The 16,577-nt window shown below is 47.8% G+C and overlaps 1 protein-coding gene across 1 annotated transcript in view; it reads right to left on the bottom strand.

The window, feature by feature from the left end:
* The window catches only part of PDS5A (PDS5 cohesin associated factor A), an 831,005-nt gene that overhangs the window by 699,982 nt on the left and 114,446 nt on the right, over positions 1-16,577 (bottom strand). Inside the window, exon 8 of the mRNA XM_069202018.1 lies at positions 11,996-12,136. Coding sequence (XP_069058119.1) covers positions 11,996-12,136 — 141 coding nt within the window. The remainder of the gene's footprint in view (positions 1-11,995; positions 12,137-16,577) is intronic.

Below are 16,577 nucleotides of genomic sequence, written 5' to 3'. Positions count from 1 at the left end.
GGTACTCACAGTATCAGAGTAGTCCTGGGGTCCCTCCTGAGGTGTTGGATCGCCACCAGCCGAGTCGGGGTCGCCGGGTGCAGTGTTGCAAGTCTCACGCTTCTTGCGGGGAGCTTGCAGGGTTCTTTAACGCTGCTGGAAACAAAGTTGCAGCTTTTCTTGGAGCAGGTCCGCTGTCCTCGGGAGTTTCTTGTCTTTTCGAAGCAGGGGGCAGTCCTCAGAGGATGTCGAGGTCGCTGGTCCCTTTGGAAGGCGTCGCTGGAGCAGGATCTTTGGAAGGCAGGAGACAGGCCGGTGAGTTTCTGGAGCCAAGGCAGTTGTCGTCTTCTGGTCTTCCTCTGCAGGGGTTTTCAGCTAGGCAGTCCTTCTTCTTGTAGTTGCAGGAATCTCATTTTCTAGGGTTCAGGGTAGCCCTTAAATACTAAATTTAAGGGCGTGTTTAGGTCTGGGGGGTTAGTAGCCAATGGCTACTAGCCCTGAGGGTGGGTACACCCTCTTTGTGCCTCCTCCCAAGGGGAGGGGGTCACAATCCTAACCCTATTGGGGGAAATCCTCCATCTGCAAGATGGAGGATTTCTAAAAGTTAGAGTCACTTCAGCTCAGGACACCTTAGGGGCTGTCCTGACTGGCCAGTGACTCCTCCTTGTTGCTTTCTTTGTTCCCTCCAGCCTTGCCGCCAAAAGTGGGGGCCGTGGCCGGAGGGGGCGGGCAACTCCACTAAGCTGGAGTGCCCTGCTGGGCTGTGACAAAGGGGTGAGCCTTTGAGGCTCACCTCCAGGTGTCACAGCTCCTGCCTGGGGGAGGTGTTAGCATCTCCACCCAGTGCAGGCTTTGTTACTGGCCTCAGAGTGACAAAGGCACTCTCCCCATGGGGCCAGCAACATGTCTCTAGTGTGGCAGGCTGCTGGAACCCGTCAGCCTACACAGATAGTTGGTTAAGTTTCAGGGGGCACCTCTAAGGTGCCCTCTGTGGTGTATTTTACACTAAAATGTACACTGGCATCAGTGTGCATTTATTGTGCTGAGAAGTTTGATACCAAACTTCCCAGTTTTCAGTGTAGCCATTATGGTGCTGTGGAGTTCGTGTAAAACAGACTCCCAGACCATATACTCTTATGGCTACCCTGCACTTACAATGTCTAAGGTTTTGTTTAGACACTGTAGGGGCACAGTGCTCATGCACTGGTACCCTCACCTATGGTATAGTGCACCCTGCCTTAGGGCTGTAAGGCCTGCTAGAGGGGTGTCTTACCTATACTTCATAGGCAGTGAGAGGCTGGCATGGCACCCTGAGGGGAGTGCCATGTCGACTTACTCATTTTGTTCTCACTAGTACACACAGGCTTGTAAGCAGTGTGTCTGTGCTGAGTGAGGGGTCTCTAGGGTGGCATAAGACATGCTGCAGCCCTTAGAGACCTTCCTTGGCATCAGGGCCCTTGGTACTAGAAGTACCAGTTACAAGGGACTTATCTGAATGCCAGGATGTGCCAATTGTGGATACAATGGTACATTTTAGGTGAAGGAACACTGGTGCTGGGGCCTGGTTAGCAGGGTCCCAGCACACTTCTCAGTCAAGTCAGCATCAGTATCAGGCAAAAAGTGGGGGGTAACTGCAACAGGGAGCCATTTCTTTACACCTGAGTACTAGGGAGGGTCCCTAAGGGCTGCACCATGTATTGTGCCACCCTAAGGGATTCTTCCCCACCCCACCCCCTCCCACCCTCTTTTCCCCCTAAAATTGCACACAGCTTGCCATCGCAGACTGCTGGACATGGTGCAAGCCAGAAGTGAAAACACTCATTGTGTTTCATACCCCAAATCACTGCATCTAATATATGTAAGTCAACCCTACAGCAGGCCTTAGAGCCCTATGGCACTGTGCATTATACTTGATCTGAGGGCATACCTGCATGAGCTGATACACCCCTGAAATGTCTAGCTCGATTACTAGATGTTACAAGTGAATAGGGAAGCCATCTTAAGTTATGTAATGTACTGGACAATCATCATTCCAAGTTTCCCAGCTTCAATGAAACCTATGGTGTTTGGTCTCAAATGAGCCACTTACCTACAGCTTGCAGGCACCAACCACAGTACTGGATTTTGTAGGACGTTCACACAAAGGGCACCTTAGAGGTGGCTCCTAAAAATCTACCAGTTCTCTAGAGTGCTGCCTGACTGGCATCGACCAGCCTGCCACCACAGATGTGTTTCTGAACCTCTGGAGGTGAGAGCCTGCGTGCTCACAGGCCAGAAACAATGCCTGCTCCAGAGGAAGATGTTATCACCACCTTCAGCAGGATAGCTAGTGAATATGTATACCAAGGCCAGGGACTTCAAAGACCCTGCTGCCTTTGGTATGAAACTCCACCTTCCGCCTCCCCCACCCCACTCCACATACCTGGGAAATGCCACTCCTTATCCTGATGCTCATTTGGCACCAGGACAGGCAGGAAATTAGCTATCAAGTAGGCATGTTGCACTATCATGCTACTCACACCCCAAGGTGGGCTGCCGGACTTCCTCTACGAATGGACACGGTTATGCCCACTACCCACAGTAAGTGGTCATACGGGGGGTTTAGTGACCTCAAGGGTAACCAGAATTCGCAGAGGCCACTGGTGTGGCCGGTACACTTCTTTACTGGCCCCCAAACTCGGCACACACTACCCTTCGAACTGCATCTTCTGGAGAGTGAGGTTCTTTTCTGCAAGGATTTGAAGACCTGGCTTTTTGGCGTCTGAATTCTCCCGCCAGCACTATTCTGACTACCCACACTGTCTATGGCAGCGCTGGGAGGCCTCCGGGTAAGCATGCGCTATACAAGACCTACAGAACAGAATATCATAGCTGATTGGCTACTACCCTACACTCCCCTAAACACCCGTAAATGCAGTATTTAGGTTGCCCCCTGACACCAGAACTTGAGATTCCCTTGACAAAAGAAGAAGGACCAAAAAAAGGTGAAAAATTAAGAACTGTATACTGCTGGTGGACTTTGGTGCAAAAAATTGCCTTACCTGCTGATGTCTAGACAATTGTGACAACCAGATCGTCCTGCAGCTGTGCATCCTCGAAAGGCCTTGGAGAGCCTCTAGTAATTCACGAGGCGGTCAGTACCACCCCACCTCCCTCCCCCTCCTCAAGTGGAGGAGAAACTTCCCTACACTCTGTGGGCACCAACTGCAATGTCCAGTATGTTTTGGTGACAACTGGGTCCACTGCTGCAGCAGCCACCCAAGAGATGTCACCATGCCCCAGGAGGATCAGCCACCAGTCTGCCCACCAAGTGAGAAGACCCCAGGACCTACCGGAGCAGTCCTGCACCAATATCTGGCGTACCGGACCCCTTGCAGCAACTAAGGCTTGTTTGAGCCCAGTCTGGACTAACACCACAACCAGTGACCAGCCGTCGTGGGACAGCAGCATTTGAGAGGCCAGGACCATGACTGTCCCCTTCTTGCAGGTCCGACTGAGAACCAGGGGTGCCTTGATGCAGGAGGACCAGACAACCAAAACCCGCTGCACCCGAGCTCCACAGCCTGGGACCACAACAACCGATTGATTTCCTTTACTCCCACAAACCCCCACCGACAGAGCCCTCCACTGGGAGCTCACGGACTTGTCCCCAAGTCCCCCTCTGCAGCCGGTTTCCATGTGGCCCCCATCTATGCCAACCGTGCAGTGCGGAAAACATCAGGCCCATCCAGCACCACTGCCCCTGGACTACCCAGGACAGGTAAAACTAAACTGCCAGTGTTCATTGTTACTATGTCTCCCTGGCCCCCTACAACCTTAAGGCTGCCCCAGAGAATCAACTACAAAGATCCCCAATGCAGTAAAAGTACTTAACCCAAAGGAAGTCCTTTAACACATAAAAGTGCATTTGAGTTAACTTGCAAAAATTGATACATTGTAACAGTACATACCTTCCTTGACATTTTTATGCTGTTGAAACATTCTTTAAACATTGGTCTCAGGCTTTTTCTGGATGTGTGTCATATTTATTGACTGTGTTGAGCAAAGACTTAAGCACTACCCTCTGATAAGCTTAAACTGTGTGCCTACACTACCACAAAAGAGAGCATTTGAAATTCTTATTTTAACCCCTGTAAACCAATAAAGGTCGCCTGGACTATCTCCATAGTGTCCCCTTGCAGTCGGCACATTACATAGATAGCCAGATTCCTACACAGGTTTTATCAGCAGTGGGTTAGAAGACTTTGCATTTGCTGATACCACTCTGTCAATAGGTGTTTTCAGAAAAACTCATAATTGACATCAGCCGAAAAAATATCTTTGCAACTCTTTCAATTTTTCCAAATTTCTAATCTGAACTGTTAGCACCTTGTGTAAAGTCCCCCTGTCCAACTCTTTAAGGCCCTAGAGTGTTTTGTAATTTTCTAGAAAGGTCCCAACTATTTTAAAACATGTCAACCTCAGAGGAGACAGGATGACATGTTTTCAAGTAGTTAGGACCTAAAAGGTAGCTGCTTCAAACTAAAGAACATCTGCAGGGCTTGCAAAATTGCAACTGGGCCTCAACTAACCAAGACACACCTCCATGAGTTGCTTGCTGAGTTCAACAAGGCCAAGGGAAAGAAAAAAAACAACAACAAAAAAAAAACATTGACAAAACTGGTGAAGGCCCTGCCTGTGAAGATGAGCCTAACAGTACTCAAGGGGAGAATTCCCCTTCCAATTCCCCGGACGGAGAGGAAAACAGCAACCTCTACCCTAAAACTGGACAGACTAGTCACAAGAGTAGCCCATGAGGCCAAACTCCTGGCCACAGAAAATGTAATGGCTGAATTGGGTCTGGCACCCATGAATGGTAGCAGCCTAAAATCCCCAAAGGGATCGTCCCCAAATATATTGAGGAGGAGGATATCACCAAATGGTTTACAGACTTTGAGAGGGCTTGTAAGATAAGAAACGTCAAATAAAAGCATTGGGTCTCTCTACTCTTGGAGCTTTTCTCAGTCAAGTACAGTGATAGACTTAAGACACTTAATGAAGAAGATGCAGAGTTCTATGACCTAAGAAAGGATACCCTAATTGGACTCACCTCTTAGGTGTACAGAATTAAGTTCAGTGAGGCTTTCAAAACCTCAAGTTAGTCCCAGATTGATTTTGAAGAATTAAGTCAAAACACTACAAAGCTGGCTTAAAGATAGTAAGATGCATGATTATGAAGGGCTCTATAATCTAATTATGGAAGACCATTTGTTGACTAACTGCACCACAGAAAAATATATCAGTACCTAGTGAATCTGGAGTTAGCCTCTCCTCAAGAGTGTGGGAAGAAGGCTGACCACTGGGTCAAAACCAGGGTGTCCAGAAAGGGAAAGGGAAAGGGAAAGGGAAAGGGAAAGGGAAAGGGAAAGGGAAAGGGAAAGGGAAAGGGAAAGGGAAAGGGAAAGGGAAAGGGAAAGGGAAGGGGAAAGGGAAGGGGAAAGGGAAAGGGGGGGGGGGGGGGGGGCAAAGAAAGGGGTTGCTAATTTTCCCCTGCTGCCCACGAAAGAGAAAAATGGTGGGCACAAAGTGGAAAGACCCAAAGAAACTTCTAAAGCCCTCTCCCCACCAAATCATCAGTTGTTTATACATTTGTTGCTCTAACTGCAAAGGGTATGCCCAGACGTGGGTCCCCGGGCTCACTATGCCACTGGATTCAAGCTAGCCTGGCTGATAAAGGGTGATACCCTGAAACCAGTCCCAGGATGCTTGTTTCCGGTCCAGGGAGGACCTGGCCTGGCAACTCGGGCTGGGCTGCTCCCAAGGGGAATAGGGTCAAGACTGATTTGCATAAGGCTAAGGTCCAAAATAGGGTGGTATGGTGAGCAAAAGCATTGATGGATTAAACCCAGATCTGTGACTGGGGGAAAATGTTTGATTGGTTCCTGATTCCGTTCATCATTTGTGTTTGTTTGCTTTTGTCGCCCTCATGTTAGGTGGTTACCCTGCTAGGTGACCAATCCCCCTTCCTTGGCTATTTAGTGTCTCCCCTACTGGTTGGGTCCTCAGATTCGATGTGCAAGATTTTAGCAGGACTCCTCTGCATCATTTACTTCACCTTCTGGCCAACGGAACTGCAACTGGACCCTCCAGGAACCGACCATCTGCATCCACAGCCACAACTCTGCTTGCAACATGGTTTTCACAGCTCCTTCCAGCAACTGCAACTTTCCCTGGTTGTGCATCCGCTGAGGGTGACAAGTCTTCAGTCTGCACGAAAAGCAAGAAGGATTCTCCCTGGGAGTGAAGGAGTCTCTCCCCTGCATCCGCGGGCACCAACTGCAACAATGACCAGATGCATGGATCTCCTCTCCTCAAGAGCTGCGTGTATCCTGCATCACAGGTGGTGGCCTAGAGTGGGTCCATTGGCCTTCTCTACCAGATGTTTAACTTGGGAGACAATAAGCCCTTGCTTCTCCATGCAGGACAGTAACCCCATGCACCGCCTCTCTTACAGCTACCAAGGATTGTTGCCATCTCCTCCAAGGGATCTTTGGGCTCCGTGTAGCCCCCAGCACTCTTCCCTATGACGCACAGCCCTCTGGGTGCTTCTCCAGCGACGTGGGACTCCTTTCTAGGTGTGCTGTGTGGGCCTCACCACGACTCCTGTGGGGGCTGCCTCCTCTTCCTGTGACTCTAACTGCTGAGGGTTACCAGAGACTCCTCTCCGTGGATTGAGCCCCCCTGGACCTTGCATGTCCCCGTCCACTCAGAATTTCTTCTTCCACAACATTTGCCTTTGTCAAGACTTGTTGGTGGTTTTTCCACACCACTGACCAACTGCAATTCTTCTGGCGTGGGACGTCGACTGCATCACTTCAGGAACTCTTCAGCTCCTCCAGTGCTGCACTGCTGACAGTCTTCGGCAACCTGGTCCTGCATCCACAGACGGATGGGTAGTGGCTCCAGCCAACACCAGACACTCCAACGTGAACTGGACTTTGTCCCCCCCTCCTTTACAGGCCTTCCTCTAGCAGGATCCACCTTTAGTTACTTGCAGCCTTGTCTGGGTCTTGCAAAATCCTCTTCTGAAATCCTTTTGGTGGGTTTGGGGAGAACAAGGTACTTACCTCTCTTCTCCTGGTCATTGGGGGGGGCACTCTGGCACTCACCTTTTGGCGTTCCTAGTTCCTCCAGTTCCCCTCTACTGATTCCACTTTCACATTTCACTTTTACCCCCCTACGGCCTTCAGTACTTACTATTGTTTTCACTGTTTTCTATTGCCTTTTATGCTAATTCCTGACATCTAATGTGTATATAATAATGTTACCCCTTACTTCCAGTTGGGGTACTGCCTATACAGTATTTTGGTTTTTGTGATACCATAATAAAGTAACTATTTTTGTAATACTGTTTGGTTCTTTCAAGTGTGTAAGTGCTGTGCGACAACAGTGGTATTGCCTAACCTTTGGATGTCGCCTAGATAAGTCTTGGCTGCTCATCCACAGCTACCTCTAGAGAGCCCTGGCTTCATAGACACCGACTACAACTCACTACTAAGGGATACCTGGATCTGGTAGAAGGTGATAACACTATAGGTGCGCACCACATACCAGGCCAGGTTCCTACAACCATAACTTAGCCCATAAGAAAGGGGCTTAGGATCTGACATAGGAGGCAAGGCTCTTGCTGGGTTCCGAGTCTGCATCGTACGACGTCTATATGGCTCCCTGTCTGAGTCAGCAATAAAAATGGGGATAGCCTCGCCAGGTGCATTGTCTTCAGGGAAGTTTGAGGTGGCACAACCAATGCCGTCCCAGATCAAAGCATGGATTCATAAATGCCCCTCAGAGCAGAGGAGGATGCTGCCGGTGGGGAACCCGAAGGGGCCCCCTTCGGACTCTACAGGACAAAAGGCGCACAAGATGTGTTGGACTGCATGGCTTCATAGAACTCCTCCAGTTGGAGAGAGATCGCTCCGGAAAACAGGGGGTGGTGCGGAGTTGGCCCAGACGGAGACCTAGAACAACTACTCTCTCGCTCCCTTGTCTTGTCGGCCCACAAATAAGGGGAAGTTGAAGAACGTTTCGTCTTCGACTGCTTCTTATGCCTTAACTTACCTGATCGGCAGGAGGACTTGGACGACGACAAGAGGGGAGCTCCACGACCGATCCCAAGACCTTCCTCTCCACTGAGACTTGGGGAGTCAAGCTTCGAGCTGCCATCAGCCTCAGGGACCGCTCCCTCAAAGCCTTCGGATGCATGGCCCAACACGGAGCATGACTTTGGGTCGTGGTCACCATCCAGGCACCAAAGGTACACAAGGTGCAGATCCATCACAGACATCGCCCGAGGACAGGACCCGCAGGGCTTGAAACCAGTCTTCCTCAATGACATCCCTAAACGTACTAGGAGTTGATAACTCAACTGAGGGGTAGCTCTCTTGGGATCAGCACTGGCTAGCATGGAAAGAAAAGAACTGACAGAGCACTGGAGTGGTGCCTATACTGGACATGTGACGTCATCCGGCACAGACTACGGATGTGGAGACAATCAGCAACACTTAACAGTACGCAGGGGTACAGCTCAACAAAAATCTCTGGATCCAGATTGGGTCTTGGGGGGAAATTCTTGAGTAAAGAATCTGAATCTAGATTTCTCTATCAGATTGAGTTTACCTGTTTCTGCATGGGTGACTTGCTGTCCAAGATGATACAGAGGTTGGGGACGAAGTCCGTTGGAGCAGGGGGAAGTCTCGAGTTCAGCAGGTCACCAAGTAGCCTGAGAGAGGAATATCTAGTATAGAAGATGGATGGCAGCTCCCTGCCAATTGGCAGGCAAATTCCAATTTCAGGGAGACTGGTCCTGAACACAGGACACACCAGACCCAAAGGACATCCTGCAATACAACTACCAATGTTTGCAGCCCTAGACAGTGCTCAAATGGAAATATCGGTGCAGTAGTAGTAAAACATGTACAACCGATGTGGTGGTAGTAGTAGCATAGCCAGCACAAACACTTGCACTCTATGTCACACAGGACAAAGTATACCACTATGAGGGAGGGGGGGGATTCACAACCTCCGTGCATGGCTACTGCTCTTTATCTTAAGCTACAAGATTACCAATGCTGGTGGCAGCGTGTAGGAAAGTCCCCTCTTTCTGGCATGGTTAGCCCCACTTTTTGCCTAATGTCAGTGTGCTCAGACTGTTTTCACTAGGATCCTCATTGTGCTCTCTCCTTTAAATTACGTTGTCTTGGTACTTCTTACACCCCAGAATTGGCATACTGGTGTATGCCCTAGATGTTCCTGGTAGATGGTAATCAGGCGCCCAGGGCATTGGCACACCAAGGATCTCCCAAGTGCTGCAGCACGTATTTTGACACCCAAGGGAGCCCATGCAAACAATGTCTGTAGGCCTGCCCTTTGTAGCCTGGGTGAAATGGTGCATGCACCATTTCACTGTTGGTCACTACATCAGTTTGCTGTAAGACACCCCTATGGTAGGCCCTTTCATCACAAAGGGCAGGGTGGAGGTCTGTGTGTGTGGGCACACCTGATGAGCAGAGGTGCCCCTACGAACTCCAGTTTTAATTCCCTGGACTTCGTAAGTGCAGGGAAGCAATTTTAGCTATGTACTGGCCTCTGGTCACTACCTGTAGTTCAGCTACATAATGGTAACTCCGAACCTGGGCATGTTTGGTATAAAACCTGTCCGAATCATACCCAAATACTGTTGCCAGTATTGGTTGTCCGATTCCATGCACTCTGGGGGCTCCTTAGAGGACTCCCAGCATTGCTCCTACTAGTCTTCTGGAGTTTTCCGGGCAGCCCGCGCTGTTGCCACCCTACAGACAGGTTTCTGCCCTCTTGCTGCTTGATCAGCTCGAGCAGGGGACAGCAGAACAAATGATTTCCTGTAGGAGAGGGATACAACCTCCTCTACTTTGGAAATAGGTGTTAGAAGCTCATGCCACCAGGCTGCTTTGAAGGGCACATTTGGTACCCTCCTTGCATAACCCGGTTTGCACCAATCCAGGGACCACTGGTCCCTGCTCTGGCACAAAACACATAAAGGCAAGGAGAGTGCCTACTCCCATGTCCAGCTCCACCCCTAGGGTGGTACCTAGAGCTCCTCCAGGTGGCCACTCGGTTCTGCCATCTTGGAACCAAGATGGGCAGAGACCTCTGTGAGCATCTGACTGGGTAGGCCATGTAGCGGACGTCAGAGACCCCTCCGAATAGGTGGTCACCTCAGAGTGACAAAACCCCCTTTTTGGGTTACTTAGGGACTCCCTTGAGAGTGGGTCCCCAGATTCGTCATGCAAGACTCCACCAGGACATCTTCAGCTCTTGTTCACCAGAACCACTGCTTGGCTATACGGGAACCAAACAAGACTGCACCGCCGTGAACACTAGTCCTTGCAAGCAAGACTTCAGCTGCCCCAAGAAGCAAGAAAATCTCCCTTGGTGTGAAGGAGTCACTCCCCAGAATCCACAGGCACCTAAGGCAACGACGTCCAGGCTGGTGGGATCTTCCGTCCTCCAGATCTGCGAAGATTCTCCAACACAGGTGGTGGTTCTGAGGGGTCCCCTGGCTCCTCTGCTTTCTGTCCAAAGTGGGCGACAGTACCACCCTTGCTTCTGCCACTGGGACAGAATCCCTGTGCACCGCAGCGGTTGCACCAACGAAGGCTTGTTGACTCCTGCTCCGAGGGATCTTCAGGCTCCAAGTAGCCCCGGACCCCAGAACTTTACCCCTGCAAGGACAGTCTCCTCTCTGCTGCTCCAGAGACGTGGGACTCCTCTTCAGGTGTGCTGACTGGGCCTCACTATGACTTACTATACCTGCTGCCAGTGGGTCGCTTATGGGGGCTCAGACTGCTTCTTCTGCCTTCTGAGGGTCAGCCCGGACTTCTCTCCAAGGGTCAAGTCCTCAGAAAACTTGCTGGTCCTCCACAGCTCTACAAAACATCCAACAGCTCCCTCTTGCATTTGCTTGTTGATGGCCAACCTGACCCATTTGCAATCTGGCAACTGTCGAGGGACAGCTCATAGGCACCTTCAGGGACGACTCAGTAGGTCCTGGACCCAGCAGCTGGACTTAATCACTGTCGACCCAGATCTTCAGCTACAGAAGGGAAGCCTTTTGCTCCAGCCCCACCTGGACACTGCTGCTTGGACTGGACTCTTCTCTTCTCTTGCAGGTCCTCTTCACCCAGAATCCACCCTTGGATTCCACTGATCCGGTCCTGCTTCCACATTCTCCAACCGCAACATCCCCATGTATGCCTAAGGGAAAAATGGGTAACTAAACTCTCTGCACCCAGCCGCTGGGGATCCTCTAGCTACTTACCTTTTGGAGTTCCACTCTCCCACCCAGCGCTTGTCTAACTACCCCATAAACTCTGATGGGGAACACCTGTTCACATTCCATTTTTTTTTAGTACATGGTTGCCACCCTCCCCCATAGCGCCCTTGCTAATTTATGCTTTTCCTGAGTACTTACCTGTGTATATCTTATGAGGTCATACCTCCAAAAGGAGGCATGCAAATGGAAGTTTAGTTGGGTGTGCCTATAATAAAGTACATTTATTTCTGCAACACTGTGTGGTTCCTTTAATGTGTGATAAGTTACTGGTGGCTACTGTGGTACTGCAAGTACTTCACATGCCTTCTAAATACGTCTTGGCTGCTCACTACAGGTACCCCAGACAGCCCTAGCTGTCTAGACACTAACAATATCTAACTGGGGTTTGCCTGGACCCAGTATGAGGTGTAACACCAAATGTGTCCACCAAACAATGGGCCAGCATCTTACACAGTGCAACTGTAGTTCAAGGGGATAGACGTTTTTGCTACATTCTTTTTTCCTTTTATATATCATTTTTATATCAATGTAATTTTTGTGTTATGTTTTTTGACTCTCAAAGCAGCGCAGATCAGCCTTTGCTAATAAATATGAAGCATAAGAACGCAGCCAAAATATGTACACCTCCGTTTCTCACAAAATAAAACACTATTGATATAATTTTACCTTCAGTTTGAACTCCAACTGTGGCATCACCGACAGCAATAAATGAGGGTCTATGGCGAAAAGTTCCTGTATTAAATCAAATACATGCTCAGACAGATCACTCACTGAAGACTTGCCCAGAACAAGAACCTGGTTGAAAAACTAAAAGGAAAACAAAAATGAGAACTTAAGTTTTACAGTATTTGTGGCAGAAAGATATCACAAGTGCTTTTCACTGCCTTTCTACCAAAATGTCTGAATTCGAGATTTACATACAAATGAGGATGATCACAGTATTACCAGGAGTAAGCACATTAGTGTAAAAAAAAAAAAATGCAAACTTGCAGAGACAATGGCTTTATCCTACAGACTCATTTTTAGTTTCAAGCTATTAAAGACTCTCAGGTCTTTTTCTCCAACAATCAGAGTATAACAAAAAAGGCTATTCTTCAAAAGGGTAAACAAGCTAACTCACTTGTATTGCATTCCTGCCTTTTACATGATTTGTAGAAAAAAAAGGAAATTTTGATAAACATTAACTTTAGAATGACAATGAAGAGACCATGAGGAATAGCAAAATGCATTGCAACACAAACGTTGCCCTAAACCATACTCCTTACATTGTTAATGTACATTATATTGCTGATTTTTAAAACCAAAATACATAGAGTATTTTTAAGGAAAACATTTTTTTAATCCACCAAATTTTTCCACCTTTTCTGATTTTTGGTTTCAGATTTGTCTTTCTGAATCAAGCGTCCTTTTTTTCCATTGTAAAATCGTGTTAAAACCGAGGTCAGTATATAATTCAATAACAAACACAAACTCACTGGAATTTGCAAGTTATGTAATCACAGAACTGCAACCTAGAATTTACTGTGAAATCTAATGTGAATACATTTTTGTTTTTTGGCAACAACTGGGTAGATGAACTAGCAGAACATGAAATATAAAGTGACATATGTACATATTATAACTATCTAATTAACTTTCAAAAAACGAACTATAAAGATTTCCAATCAAATCACACCTCCTACATCTACTCCTTTGCAAACACAATCACACATCTGCTGTTATATCCACATTCACACTTACTACTCTTTACTCAGAGTAGACAAAAGACCTAGGTTCAGTAACAAACAGGTTACTTACCTACGGTAACACAGTATCTGGTAGAGACAGAATCTAGCCGTTGATTTCTAATTTTTGAATCTTCCCTAGGCGCGAGGATGGATCCGTAATCATTTTTCCCATTATCGTTGACATCCACAAGATGGGACGTTAGTGGAGTCCATTTAACCCCCTCGCCGACGTCAGTTTCTTCACTGACTATTTTCAATGTTCAAAACAAAGCCACACATAGAAACTGCCCATCGAAAATATGCTTTGAACAAGACACAACTGCGTCAAATAATCACTAAATTCTTAATCCTAGGTGCTGATTCCCATAACTAAACAAAAGAGTACTCAGTTCAGAGTAGGGACGATGGGAGGGTTGTTAAGGAATCTGCAATTAGCTGCTGTCTCTACCAGATAATAAGTTACCAATGGTAAGTAACTTGTTCATCTGATAGACATCTAGCCACAGATTCCTTACTTTAGAATCAGATACCAAAGCATTGTAACCCAGAGGAGGGACTGCAAACTAAGACTTTCGAAAAAAACTCTAAATATCATAAAACCAGTCTAGAACAACAGAAAAAGACCGGACAACCATAATAATTAAGGTGAGTAATAATATACTGTATATCATCAAAATCTGTGGATGGAATCACAGGTAAATGAAATCATATGACATGACAAACATAAGAATACACTCATCCATGTTACTATGTCAAATGTGTTTCAGAAGTAACCAAACATTGGAAGTTTCTAACCAGAAGAAAACTGCTCTAGTACAAGAGGACTTCACAAGAATACCTTTGAGGAATAACATCCTCATTAGTAAAAGAACTGTGTAAAGCACCAGAGTAATAAATGTTCATAAAAGCGTTAATAGCATGGACATAGCATCACCCAAGATAGATGCCCTTAAAAATATAACTGGTCTAGAGAAAGGCAAAAACAAAATAGGCATTCATAATAATGTAGATGAATTGCAACATATTTCCTGACCTCAGCCCCATGGAAGGAACCACATAAGAACTTTTGGAAAAAAAATGAATAAGGAAAAAAACATGTTAACATGACCAATCAGAGTTAGAGGCAAACTAACAGAACGAATGTTAAACTACTTGCTCTCCTAAGGGGATGCTCACACCAGGCCAACTTCCTACAAGACGTGAGTGGGTGTGTGAGTGTAGGGAGCTGGCTTGGTGTATGGTGAGCACCTATGGTGTTATCACCTTATAACAGGTCCAGGTATCCCCTATTAATGAAAGGTAGGCAGTGTCTAGGAAGCTAGGGCTCTATAGGAGTAACTATGGACGAGCAGTCAAGACTTATCTAGGAGACACACAAAGCTTATGCCATACCCCTATAGTCACACAGCACTTAAACATGTGAAAGAACCACAGTGTTACAAAAATAAAGGTACTTTATTACAGTAAGAAATACTAGAATACTGGATAGGCAATTCTCCAACTGGAGGTAACTAAACAGACTATTATATATACATTAGGAATCAGTAAATAGCATAGAAAGCAATAGGCACTGGTAAAAGCAATAGCAAAAAGTGAGGGCCCAAGAGAGGGCAAACTCATATACTAAAAAAAAAATGGAATGTGAAAGGCAGTCCCCCATCCAAGGAAGAGAAATCACTAGAAGGGACTTGGAGGAACGAGAAACCCCAAGAGGTGAGTACCAGAGTGATCACCAGCAACCAGGAGAGCAGAAGTAAGTACTTGGTTTCCCCCAAAACTAACAGGAGGACTTTGGGAAAGGACTGTGCAAGACCTAGACAAACCTGAAAGAACCCAAAAGTGGGTCATGACAGCAGAGGACCTGCAAAGGAAGGGGACTAAGTCCAGTTCGTGATGGAGTGTCCGGTTGAGGTAGGAGTCACTACCGATCCTTCTGTGGATGCAGGACCAGGTCGACAGTGGATGAAGACGGTCAGGAGAGCAGCACAGGAGCAAAGGTGTTCCAGAAGTGATGCAAGTGATGTCCCACGTCAGCGGTCACGATGCAGTTGGTCAGTGGTGCTGGAAAACCACCAACAAGCTTTGGCAAATGCAAGAGTCGGATAAGTTGGTTTTGCAAGGCTGAGGAAGACCAGCGAGGTACAGGGGACCCGACCTAATGAGGGAGTCAGGGGGTGACCCTCAGCAGCTGGGAGAGTCACAAGAAGGAGGCAGCGCCCACAGCCGGGCCACGGGCAACAGGCACAGGAGTCGCAGAGAGGCCCACTCAGCACACCTGAAGGAGAGTCTCATGTCACTGGAGCAGCAGGCAGGAGACTGTGCGTCACAGGAAGAAGTGCTGGAGACCGGGGCTACTCGGAGCCTGAAGATACCTTGGAGGAGGAACAAACAAGCCTTGGCAGCTGCAAGAGTCAAGGGGCACTGGGGTACTGTCCTGCGAGGAGAGGCAAGAGCATACAGTCTCCCAAAGTGACCAGTAGAGAGGACCAAGGGAACAACTCCAGACCACCACCTGTGATTTAGGAAACCAACAGCTCCGGAGGAGAGAAGATCCACACAGCCGTTCGTCATTGCAGTTGGTGCCTGCAGATGCAGAGGAGTGACTCCTTCACTCCTAGGCACAGCCGGGGAAATATTGCAGTTGCTAGAAGGAGAGGGAGAAACAATGCTGCAGAGCGGAGTTGTCGCTGAAGTTTCAGAATGTCAGTTCCTGGAGGGACCAGTTGCAGTCCCAGTGGCCAGAAGATGAAGTAAATGATGCAGAGGAGTCCTGCTGGAATCTTGCTTGTCGAATCTCAGGACCCCACCCAACAGGGAGTCCCGTAAATAGCTCAGGAAGAGGGAATTGGTCACCTACCAGGGTGACCACCTCTCAGGAGGGGGTTGTGACGTCACATACCTGACCTGGCCACTTTGATGCTCCCAGGGGCATCTGCCCAATGTGGATTCAAGCTGGCACAATCAAGTGGCCACCTGGAGGAGCTATGGGCAACACTCCTGGGGTGGTGATGGACGGGGTGGGGGGGGGCTGACACTTCCTTTCCATTGTCCAGTTTCGCACTAATGCAGGGACTGGGGGTCCCTGGAATGGTGCAAACCAGTTTATGAAAGGAGGTCACTAAATGTACCCTGCTGCTATCTTTCAGCAGAAAAAGACACTGCAGTCAAAGTTAGGTTCATGCTGAATATTACCAGGGAAGACCAGACTAATGGTAAGTTACAGGTGCCTTAGTGCCACAGGAAACACTAATAAGCCTCTGGCAGGCTTAAAAAGCTTTTGGGATGCAATGATCTAGCATCAATAACCACTCCCATCCAAAGAAAATGTATGCCATGTCAAACAGATGGCAGTTCTTGAGACTTTCCAAACCAACCTTAGTGGCAAAAAAGAAAACAGCAGTATGGCTATTATCATGTCAACTAAGAATCCATTTCACATTTTGCCTTGTATTCACAAATAGGTTAAAAAAAAATTAAAAAAAGCAGTGCACACGTTTGTAAACAAAACAATGTCTTTACCA

This window comes from Pleurodeles waltl, chromosome 1_2 (assembly GCF_031143425.1).
Source record: "Pleurodeles waltl isolate 20211129_DDA chromosome 1_2, aPleWal1.hap1.20221129, whole genome shotgun sequence".
Classification (NCBI taxonomy): domain Eukaryota; kingdom Metazoa; phylum Chordata; class Amphibia; order Caudata; family Salamandridae; genus Pleurodeles; species Pleurodeles waltl.
The sequence above is the reverse complement of the archived record's forward strand: the minus strand, read 5'-3'. Positions and strand labels throughout refer to the sequence as shown.